The 12,345-nt window shown below is 43.3% G+C and overlaps 1 protein-coding gene across 2 annotated transcripts in view; it reads right to left on the bottom strand.

Moving 5' to 3' along the window:
• The window catches only part of crhr2 (corticotropin releasing hormone receptor 2), a 44,219-nt gene that overhangs the window by 13,571 nt on the left and 18,303 nt on the right, over positions 1–12,345 (bottom strand). For both annotated transcript variants that reach the window (XM_086129939.1, XM_086129940.1), the window contains one exon: positions 1,229–1,314. In XM_086129939.1, the coding sequence (XP_085986065.1) occupies positions 1,229–1,314 (86 nt within the window). The remainder of the gene's footprint in view (positions 1–1,228; positions 1,315–12,345) is intronic.

Genomic DNA, 12,345 nt, shown 5'->3' with positions numbered 1-12,345 from the left:
GGAAAGCATGTGTAGTTGCATCACACTGGCTCATGAGCACCTTGGCTAGCAACGTGCTACTGGCGGGACGTCAAACTTAAAACACATTTGAGTCTCAGTGTATAGTAAACAGAACTAAAGAACATGAAATTAAATAAACATATAAGCAAAGGGAAAACATGTGCAGTCGCATCATTTTACTCCATATTCAAATACAACGACATTTTGCCTTGCAATATTGCTTTTGGCAGAGCATCAAATTTCGCAACTTGCTAACTTATTTGAAATGGTATCACACTGTTGTAAATGTCAACAAATAATAAAGTAAAATGACATTAAAAAATATATATTAGGTGACGAACACCCACACATTCGTTCTGTAAATATAAAACACTTTAGCCTTGAGATAAGATACGAGCCTTATTCTTGCAATTTATTTTATTTTTTTTGCTTTGGCTTGCAAGCAGGATGACTGGTTCAGGTCTGTTTGTGCTGTTTGACAGGAAGCACCGAGTAAAGATGTCGACTGCTATGCCTGCTTCTCTTGCCAGCTCATCATCGGCTATCTGCTGCCATTGGGTTAGTCGTGATACTATAGTTGCAAATGTTATTGTTAAATGTTGTCGGAGAACAAGGAAAAACAACAAATTCAATAAAAGGATCCGGTTGCCTTGATGCAACTTTTGCCAATTACCATGACCTAAATGTCTGAGCATAAGGAAAAAAGAATAACACAGTTATTAGCAATTATTTTGGTGTTTTCTGTTTGATATTAGAGAGTAAGTTAAAAATGATTTGGCCAATTATGCGATTAAGCTAACAATATGTGTGCCAGTCCTCGTGGTTGTACTCGTGTGTTTTTTTTTCACACTCCTGAAAATACGTCACTAAGCCTCTACATCCAAGCTTGTTATCCAGGCAATTTTAGTACAAGGAGGGAAAGCAAATGCCATTGACACACTTCAAATGTCTTAGGATGTCTAAATTTGTCTGAGGAAAAATGGAGCAAGAGCCAAAAATATACTTGAATAGGGAGAGGCGACGAGCAATTGGGCCACAAGTTTACAGTCAGTCTTCTGCTTTGCCTGCAGGCTTCAATTCATCCAGGCACTGATATTGCACTTGCAGACAGGCGTAGGCGTCCAGAAACAAAACGTCTCAAGGGTTTAATTGGGCGACACCAAATAAAAATGCAGTTCCTTTTGGCGGCATTTCAAAAATCAAAAAAAGAAAAGAAAAAAACACTCACCTTTTCCTCTAACATGGGCACGCAGTTTGAATAATTGCTTTTTAGCGCCCATGTGCCGTTTTCGGTGCATTCCCTGTATGCACTCCCTGAAAAGAGACAACAATAGAATGACTTGAGACAAATAAGACATCAAGATGTGTGCTTCATCTAGCTGCTATTTGCATTCAGATGGCCAAATTTCTTTCGTCAGAGTCACTTAAGCAAGTCGTTACTTGCTAGAAGGAGATGCCGTTTACACCACCGAAGTGGCATAAAAGCTCAGCGCCATGGTCAAAGTTTAGCACGACATTCTGCCTGATTCTACATGGAATAGCAACTCCACAATGTTTTTGTATTTCCCATTTGCCAGTAAGACATGCAAACCCTCTCTCTGAGACACAGCATATCTTTTAAACCCTGCGTTCCATAATACACTCCACACTTTTTTTTATGCAGTATGCAAGTCTTCACGGGCACTTGGCTCTTTAGCTCTTAAAACCGTGGCGGGGGCCATTTGATCTGCCAAGCCATGCAAATCAAAAAACAAATGAAAGCTACGAGCTGCGATAATTGGGTCTTTGCATCACTTTTTAATGATAAATGCTCAAATTGGTGGTCAAAATTTGATGCCATGCATCACATGAGCTGTTCGATACCATTTTTTTCAGACCGATACCAGTATGAGTCCTCGCTGATACTGATACCAAGTAACCATTAATTCATTTTCCGATCCACTTTATCCTCACAAGGGTCGCCGGGGATGCTGGAGCCTATCCCAGCTGTCTTCAGGCAGTAGGCGGGGGACACCCTTGCCAGCCAGTCGCAGGGTACACACAGACGAACAACCATCCGCGCTCACTCTCACACCTAGGGACAATTTGGAGCGTTCAATCAGCCTGTCATGCACGTTTTTGGAATGTGAGAGTAAACCAGAGTACCCGGAGAAAACCCACACAGGCCCGGAGAGAACATGTAAACGGCACACAGGAAGCCCGAACCCACGACCTCTGCGCTGTGAGGTTGGCGCGCTAACCACTGGACCACCGGGCTGCCACTAGAGGTAAGAAAAAAAAATCCAGCCCGACCCGACCCGGCCCGCGCGTATTACCCGACCCGGCCCGAGCCGGACCAATTAACTTGATTTGCAGGCCTGAGCCCAAAGCAAACCCGAAATTTCATATTTTATTTGTGAGGACTCGGGAAGAGGAGGGGTGATTTATGATAACAAATTAAAGCCTGTCTTTTGTAACGAAATCAAAGTTAAACAAAACTGTATAAACATTTACATCTTTTATATTACTGTTTCTGCAGAGGGTACATTAACCGACAATTTTCCATCATTGATGGATTTTTTTAAGAGTTGACGGGAAAAATTTAAGGCCGTCCGTCATTTTGACGGGTTGAAATTCGGGCCATAAACCACAGCAGCAGTACGTCCTTAAGAATCTAGCGCAGCACAAGAGAGAGAAGCAGAGAGACAAAGACGAACAATGATGGGTGGATAATAGACAGAGACAGGAAGGAGTTCTTTGAATTGTCATTTCAAGAGTTTAGTGCAGTACGTGTTGTGATGAGGCAACTTCTGTTTTTTTGCGAACCACGGTCTCTCTTGGCCAAAACTTTTCACGGCCTCGAAACTAAAAAAAAAAAAAAAACGTCAGCGAGAGAGAAGCCGAACCCGAAGCAATGATTGACATTTTAGGCCTGACCCGAGTGAAGGGCGTTTCCCTCCAGCAGGTGCACCTGTGCCTCGTTACCCCATCAAGCTTAGCTGGGTATTGAAGGACTCTGATTTCTGCTATTCCTTGCGGATTATTGACCTTGCTTGCTGTTACACTTCAAGTATTATTTTCTAGCCTTCACGATACAATTCATTGTCGCTCTCGCTTTTTCATAGATTCTCATTTGTAAGTATTTTATTTTACAATTACTCTTGATTGTTTTTGTGTTATTGGATATTTTACATTTTGTTTTGCGTGTACTCTGTGTTCTATTTAATCTTGCCTTTGCGGCGCTTTTGGTTTCATGCATTGTTTATTCCTGGCTCTTTGTGACCAGCGATTTTAGTTGATACTTTGTCGATGCGATTTTCTTTAATAAACATTTTTGTAATCGCACATTATTCGGTTCGGTGTGAACCTAACAAAAATCATAGATGAAATCATCACTAGCTATGGACTTTTTGACCTCCGATAACCTTTGATTCACTAACGTGCCGACGATTTTTCTTATTTAAATTTTTTATCAGCTAAGGACATTCAAAGAACTTCTTTTCATAAGCAGAAGAAGGTGAAAACGAATGATCTTTTCTTAATAGCCACCTGGAATAAAAAGACTGGATTGAATGGTATGGTATGCGTTAAATTCGCTAACCCGGGGGAACCTCATTCCATTCACTTACCCATCAGTCTGCAGCAACTGTTTCCAAATTGACCTACACCAAATTTTGCTGTCTGTGCTTCCCCCCTTAGTGGTTACTTCCAGTAAACATGAGACAAAAGGAAATTCTGCATTTCCTCATAGACAGGCTGGGACATGTATTAATTCAACTGCAGATTGGAGGTGGCGTTTATAAAGTGAGAGGCCTTTAATTGGACAAATTCAGTTCTTAGAACAACTACATCCTCAGCTCAACAGTAGGCTCTGCAGGAGCCTGATGACAATCCTCATCACTCTAGTGTTTTGCAGCAGGGAGAGATGGAAAGCAGATGTCGAGGACCGAAGTTTGAGAGCCCTGCAGTCATGCATATACCCAGCGCTTCGAAGCCGATTTTTTTTTTGACTCTAGTTTATATTCAGAACCTGGAAAGTTGGAAAATTATCCGCTTCCGGGGATCTGAATACATTTTGTGGAAGGACAGACTACAGCGAATGTACTTATTTTTGAAAACAGAAGAAAAGCTGCCCCATTTGTGCAGCGGGATATTGGAAGGCAGTTTAAAGTCAGTGGTGCGTACCTCTCAGCGCAGTACACGGGCGGAAATTACAAGCAGAACCACTGAGGCGCTCGACTGAGTGGAACGTGTCGCCTGTGGCGTAGAGCGCACGCATGAGAGAAAAGGCATTGTTGTCAAACGTACAGGACGATCTCATCGTGTGTGGCTTCCTTGACGAGAATAAATACACAGCAGAGTTGGAGCAGATGTGTGGTGACAAAACGCATCCCATGTTTCCATGTCCCCCCCATGTGTAACGCTGAGATTCTGGACTGATACAAAAAAATGCCACGAGAATGATGCGGAGAAGTACTACAGTGAGATCCAAGAAGCATGAGGTTGCCTCAGTGAAAGGTCAGACACAATGTTTTCCTTTCGTGCATGGTGCACAACGCGGAAAGTCCGCATGCTATAGCAAAAAATAAATAAAAGATCCAAAACGGTTCAGCTTCAGGCGAGCGGACGCCATGCACAGCAAAATGTCGAAGTTGATCAATCTTTTGAAATGTGAGCATCGGTGCAAAACAACAAGCCCACCCACCCTATTCAAATGCAGCATCCGGTGGCATTTAAAACAGCCTCTCTTGGAATCATCAGAGGCAGCCTCACAAATAAATGCCAATTCATGTTTTTATTGCGTAATAAACTGCGTTGTTTAAACTGCTGGTGTTATCCTCTGCCGCCTCGGTTATTTCTTTAAGACACACGACACGATTACAACTATTGATGTTGTACTTCAGAAGCTTACCAGGCAAGTTTACTGCGACTGGTTTGGCATTTTTATGTTTCATTCAATCTGTTCCCCTTTATAGAAAAGAGAGGCTGATTTATCTTTTGCATTTGTGTTCCCTTAGTGCAGTGGTCTCAGTCTTGTTTTCATCTTGGGGCGACAGGTGAAACCAGTCGACGACTCTTAATGTCAAGTTGAAGTCGAATCAGTCATTGACGTTAATAGCATTTTTTTTTCTTTTTGTAACCTGCGGTGCCCACTCTTTTTAGTGCAACGGTGCAGCTTTATGTAAAGACATGCAAATAAGCAAATAAATGAAATGGATCAAATTGACTCATTCCCCCCTTATAATGAATGTATGAATGGACATCATAGCTTTTTGTAAGACCAAACTTTGTGCCCCGCACCCCAAAAAAATGGAAGCATTTCTCTGCTTGACTGTTTCTATTTGATATGTGCTTTTATTGCATTTGAGGAGAGACAAGCAAGTGGTCTCCTTTTTGGTCAAATATTTCCACATGTTAGGAGCATATTGCCCAAGCCATGCTGCGAGTGTTATTACGAAACTGCCAGTGTCGAAGGCGATGGTGGTTGCACGATAAATTAAGTTCTCATTAGCACAATTGTTGTCTGTGAATTGTTGGACGAGGACGGCGCTTTATTTCACATCACAACCAGTCCGGTATTTCTGACCATGTCCTTGTTTGACTTTTCTAAGGCTAGCGGCGATCTGACTAGCGGAAGCTAGTGACCCGAGCTAAAGATCACAACAAGCGTATTTTTAGTACTCCCATACTCACGCAGACATTTGAAAATTGTGTCTGTTCCACAGAGCGTTATAAACCGGTGATGGCAGCAGAGAGACCAATCGAAACTTGTCTGTAAATTGGCCGAGTGGAAGATGAGGTATAGATTAGTCACCTTCAAGTTCTCAACGTCGGCTAATCAACAATGGAGTTAGTGTAATGTATGGCTCACGCGGGGGCTCCGCGACAATGGAGAAACCACAAAAAAGCAATGTAATTGCTAGGGGGTGTGACATTACGCAAACTGGTCTCAGGGAAAGACACCAGCCTGCCCCAAAGCGCTGGCATTTTGTTTTCAGATGACACAAATAACTGTTTTCATCTACTCGTGCATGTATGGCCAGTAAATATACCCATTTTTAAAAAATGATTCCTAAATCCTTGCAGACAAGCATTAACCCGAAAAGAAGAAGGTTGCACAACGCACGTGAGATCAGGGGGTTGCGTGAATGAGCATTGTGACTAGCTAATGTGTGAAAAGAGCATCTTGGGGCTATCAGGAGACAAACCTTCAACTTGTTTTGTGGCAAAAAAAGAATGGCATGAAATTGTCAGGAGCAGCAGCTGCATAGTATAGTATTACAGGGAAAATCGGTATAAATGTGACATTCGAGATGAAATAAAAATGGTAATTTATCATATTATATGAAGCATATACAGGGCCAGTGCCAGCTCTGGCAGGGCCACCACGACATGGTTAATGGTTGCCACGCCAAATGGCTTCATGTAGGACCCCACCCCAACCAGTCAGCGTTAAACTGCACATTGCAATACAACAAGCTGCACGCGTCTGACATAGTGACATGAAAACGAACACCAAAGTGAGCCTTGAAGTTGTCAGGAGCTAATTTTAGAGTCAGGCTGCGCTTCCCGGAGTTGTGAGCTTCTGCAGGCGACTATCACACCACGTTTGTGAAAGCAAGCAGAGATGGTGTTGAAACACAAGTGAGGGGGGGGGGGGGGGGGAGTGCGAGGGCTTCCACTGACGCACGGCTAATTCCCTGGCACTGGTGCGAGGAAAATGCATTTCTAACCATCTGCGCACTACGCATGAAAAAGCACTACTCCAGCTCTATTATTCTTTTGGCAACACTTTTCACAAGTCATTCCTAGTGCAGCGCGGGGATGCTCAGGTGTCCGTCCTACACTGGCATCGATGTGAAGCGCCGTTGCCGGCTCTTTCATGAGCTGCCAACATATCGCACCTCCTCCGCTTTTCGTCCTTTCGCACCGCCGCAGGACGCGCACTCATGCAAACGCAACTTGTTATCCATGCATATTTATCGCGAAAGGCAGGAAGCAAATTCTGTTTCTCGTGTGAAAACATAGTTAGACATTCTGTTATCCGATATTACAAAACCCGCAAAACTATATTTACCCATAAGACACTCCTGAGCATTGTGGTGGTTAGAACACATAATGACGTACGAGTGGACGAAATATCTTTAGAAATTGCACGTGAAGGATGAACTAAAATGCTGTGGAATTGATTGAATTGATCAAATGTAGACGACTTTGCAAATGTGTCATCTGTCATCAATGGTATCATGCCCAAAAGCATGGCAGTATTTTAAAACAAAGTGAAGTAAGCTCAGAAACCTTCTATTTCCGTACAATGTGATTTTTTTTTCCAAGTTGATTCTCTGCTTCATGATGCTGCTTTACAAGCTTCAGATAGACCACCACCGTAAAGCAAAGCAGAAAGAAGAGCCCGAAGCAATTAAGGTACTGTAATGTGCTCGCGTGTGGGCAAGCAGAGCCACGGTCACCGATGCACTTGCAGCCATTTATTGAATGGGACAAACAGTCAAACACACAGGCACTAAACGAGAAAAGGACAAGGAATTAATGAAATGAGGACGAGGTTGCGGGGAACAAACGCTTGCACAGAAGTCCGCAGCTAACTCGATTGACTCCTGAAAACATTCATGACAAGGCCGTTGCCTTTGAAAGGACACGATAAGAGAGGAATAGGGCAGTGTCAGTATGTGACTTTTGACTCGATTATACATCCTAAAACCAGTTTGTTTCTCCTTTGCTACTCTGTTTTTGCACATCACAGTGCTATTTTTCTTCAATTTAAAGAGTGGAACAAGATTTTTCTGGGGGGTGGGGGGCTGGAGCAGATGGATGACATCTCTTTTTATTTTAATGGGAATACAATGTTGCCTTGAGATACACGTTTAATTCCATCCATCCATTTTCCAATCCGCTTTATCCTCACAAAGGTCGTGGGGGGTACTGGAGTCTATCCCGGGTGTCTTCAGGCAGTAGGCAGGGGGACACCCTGAACCGGTTGCCAGCCAATCGCAGGGCACACAGAGAAGAGAAACCATTCGTGCTCACACTCACACCTCGGGACAATTTAATGTGTTCAATCAGCCTGCCATGCATGTTTTTGGAATGTGGGAGGAAACCCGAGTACTCAGAGAAAACCCACACAGGAACCGGGAGAACATGCAAACTCCACACAGGAAGGCCGGAGCCGGAATCGAACCCGCCACCTCTGCACTGTAAGGTCGACGCGCTAACCACTGGACCACCGAGCCTCCTGTGTTTAATTAATATCGTGTAATTAATCCAATACAGTGAAACTCCTCTCCAACGAAATCTACATGGGCGAAAATTCCCCCTAGTGTGAAAAAATCTAATCTTAACACCATTCCGACTCTCCTGCCCCCATACAATGAAAAAAACCCTGTTGCGTTACATGAAATTTTTTTCTCTGCTCTTGCCTCATGACGAGATTCACTAGAACAAAGTCTAATCCAACAGCGACCTCTACTGTTTTGTTCGGAAATGCCAACAGTAACCACCACACTGGTTTACACATGCGCAGTAGTCCAGAAAGTATTTGTTATTGTTAGTTTCAGACACAGCAAGAACGTTGCATTGCTAAAATGGCTACAAAACGGACCTTTGGATGTCAAGCAGCTAAGACAAGAAGAGCTCTGACGCTGGAAGAGAGGGTAAAAGTGATCAAAATGAAAGACGGAGGAAGCAAAATAAAAGACAATCTTTTATTTTGCTTCCAAGAAATTGATGTAAGTGAAAGTGAATGCTCATCATAAATTTTGCAATTTCTTTCCCTTTTTTTTTCTATACTGACTATATGAAGTGTCAAATAGGTGTATACTCATATTCATGCACTATTGGAATAAAAATAAAGAGTACACACATGTGCGTGTGTGTGTGTGTGTGTGTATTTACATCTGAGATCAAATTTGCTACAGTGAAAACCCCCCGTTGTGAAAATGTTCTTGCTGAGAACAGGATTTTGTTGTCGAGGAATTTCACTGTAATCCCAAAAATATTCATCACATTACGATCATCTCTCCATGACAATGGTTTATGAAGGGGCTTCAAACAAAAGGAAGGGGGATCCGTTTCAGACAAAAGGGCAATTAGGCCAACAAACATCGGATGTACTGGATAGCACCAGTGAATGTTAAAATCGCCGCCTGTTTGCAGTTCTCAATCTACTTGCATAATTTGAATGCAGGCTCACTTCAGTCCTCCACATCATTGTGTTTCTGCCCAAACGGCCCCAGCTCACGAACGCGCGCCACACCAAGGCAGCTACATTGTTAGCATGGCTTGTTTACGATGGACTATTGCCAAAAATGAAATGTTACTGGTTTGATGTTGTATTTTTTTAATGTATTTAATAATAATCAATTAAAACATAACAGAGGTGATCAACTTACCTGATGATCCAAATGGGAACAGTCACCAACACTCAAAGATGCTTTACAATGGATCCGTGAAATCATGCAATCATACATTTAGACTGTCGGCTGTAAACTACATGTATGTCGTGTAGCCACTGCTGTGACGCTGGAGGCAAGGCGGGGGAAAGTTCTTGCCCTAAAACATGACGACACATGGCTCGGACAGACTGGGATCCAAACTGCTGACCGTTTCCCTATTGGACAACGACCCACTCAACGTCTGCAAGATGTATCCCTTGGTCATGCCTTCTGTCTGTACGGTCTTTGATTGGCTGGTTTTATTCACGCGGCGAAAATTTAGAAAATAACATTAGATAAATAAACTATTCAAATCGAGGCATAAGATCATATGATTTAACATTTTTGACCCCCAAAAATAGTTTTTTAATCACTAAAAACCATCTTTAAATATGTTTCACAGGGGCTACAACAGAAGAATGCAGCACGGATTCACTTAAAACAAAACAAAATCATAAAAGATCTGAAAAACTCTCAGTTTCAGGCTGCTCTGTGTGTGGTGTGGCACTTCATGTTGTGCGTTACATGCCGGAGCTCAGAATGTGTCTCCTCTTGGAGCTGGTTGGTGCAGCAGTTTGACAGCCAAACTGCCTTCTCACTTGACAGTCACAGGAGGTGAGTGTGACTCAGAGAATGTTGTCACACCGACTCAATCAAACAGCAACGTCTACATCATAGGTGTCAAACTCAGGTCCTGGAGGGCCGCTGTCCTGCATGTTTTCCAAGTCTCCCTGTTGCAACACACCTGATTCAAATGAACAGGTTCAATGTCAGGTTTCCGCAGAGCTTGCTAATGATCTGATCATTTGAATCAGGTGTGTTGCAACAAGGAGACTTGGAAAACATGCAGGACAGCGGCCCTCCAGGACCTGAGTTTGACACCTATGGTCTACATCAGGGGTGCCCATTAGGTCGATCCTGATCTACCGGTAGATCTAAGACAGGTCCCAAGTAGATCCGAGGAGTGTCGAGGAGAAAAAAAACAAACAACCATTTGTGTCTTTGTACATGTTAGTAATATATTTTTTTGTGTTAATGTACACCTCACCCTAATCATCTTATCAGTCTCATTTTCACCCAAAAATATTTAAAAATAAAATAAAGCAGGTAAATCTTGAATTTACGGTGGCGCGTGATTACGACACTGGAAGTTGTTAGCTCTCAGCAGTCTGCAATTGCAGCTTGTGATCAGAACTGTTGCGCTCTATCTTTTATCGTCATTATTCTCATTCAGAGTTTGCTTCGTGTACAATTCACCGAGGGCACGGGCAAAGAACAGGAATCTAGGAGGGCCCAGGGAAGCACTTTAAAACGGTACGTGTGAGCTACGATAGTTAACAGGCTGCAAAAGTGCGTCGCATGCCTCAGTTTCAGGCTGTTTCTCATCATAGCGTGCGTGTGCGTGTGCGTGCGTGTGTGTGCGCGCGCGTGCCGGTAAGGGTAGATCCCGGGAGGTTAGTTGATCGAAAAGTAGATCTTCGATCCAAAAAGTTTGGGCACCCCTGGTCTACATGAACTTAAAAGCAATTGTCCACATAATCAGACACTGACCAAAAATGCTGTGTTGAAGTTACTTGTTTTGGCTCAGCGAGGCCCGGAATCGAACCCACAAGCGCTGCACTGTGAGGCAGACGTGCAAACCAGTCACTCACAATTCCGCCCGATGCATCTAATAAGATTCAATACAAGGACTACCTGAACAATTGTGCCTATATGAAGATATGGAAAATGATGTTCAGCTTTGTCCAGGCAGGGGCTGTTTATTTACTCAACTGCAGCTACAGGGAGGAATCTATTTGTGCAAAGGTGGCTCAAATGTTGGTAGAATACGGTTTCAAATGATTCATTTTTATTTGAAATGATAAAACGTCAACAGCTAATGCTGGATGGTCTTGACTCTTTTATGACAGGTGGTCTAGTAAATTTGTGAAGCAGGCAAAAAGCAATCTCAGGTGTCTTTTGTTGGAAACACTTCATGCAAGTCGTGTTTCATAGGCAATTAGGGACAATCAAATGATTGGATATGGTTAAATGAAGCTTGCTAGTCACCCCATGTGAATTGATGATTGCAGCCAGAAACCTTCCCAAACTTGGTGTTAATAGTAAAATGCGGCAAGATTTTTGTTCTTTTGGCAAATGTTTTTTGGCTGATATTGATGGGAGAAAAATGCTTTCATCTATTTTACTGATCATGAAACTTCTTGAAAGCAATTTTTTTTTCTTTTGTTTGTTTTTTTTTTGGGGGGGGGGGGGTTCGGTCCGCATTCTGAACAGTACCATTTCAGACCACCCGCCCATTGGCTATTATCGACATTGGGCATCACCACAGCATGATTGGCTGCGGGCTTCCACAAAGCTTCCGCTGCCCCAAACCAAACAGGATGCAACCCCAACACCCACCCCCCAGATGCGGCCAGCTGGGGCTCACTGCTTTGTGCAAATGGCCTCCAGCCCTCTCACGCCCCAAGTGAGTGTTCAAATCACAGGTAGCCAGACGATAAAAAGGCCTCGCTTCATCATCGTTGAATAACCAAAACGGCTCATACGACAGAAGACTGGTGAAATCTAATTTAGTGTCTCGGGCACAGAGTGAACTAGGCCACAATGCTGCAGTTTGATAAAGTGATTCGCTTAGGCAGCAGCAACCGGAGCAAGGCCAGAGTGGTACACATGTCAGAAACCAGGTGAACACACACACATGCACACTGTTGATGAATTAATTTGCTTTTGTGTGAACTATTAGAGGGGGGCTTAATTTTCTTAATTTCATTTTATCCATCCATCCATCGATTATCCAAGCTGCTTCATCTCAAGAGGATAGCGGGCATGCTGCAGCCTATCTCAACTGTCTTCTGGCAGTAGGCAGGGGATACCTCTCACTGGCTGCCAGCCTATTGGAGGTCACACACGGACGAAC

This window comes from Hippocampus guttulatus, chromosome 14 (genome assembly GCF_054856545.1).
Source record: "Hippocampus guttulatus isolate MCC_2025c chromosome 14, RoL_Hgut_1.0, whole genome shotgun sequence".
Taxonomy (NCBI): Eukaryota; Metazoa; Chordata; class Actinopteri; order Syngnathiformes; family Syngnathidae; genus Hippocampus; species Hippocampus guttulatus.
Note: the sequence above shows the minus strand (reverse complement) of the source record. Positions and strands in the feature narration are given on the sequence as shown.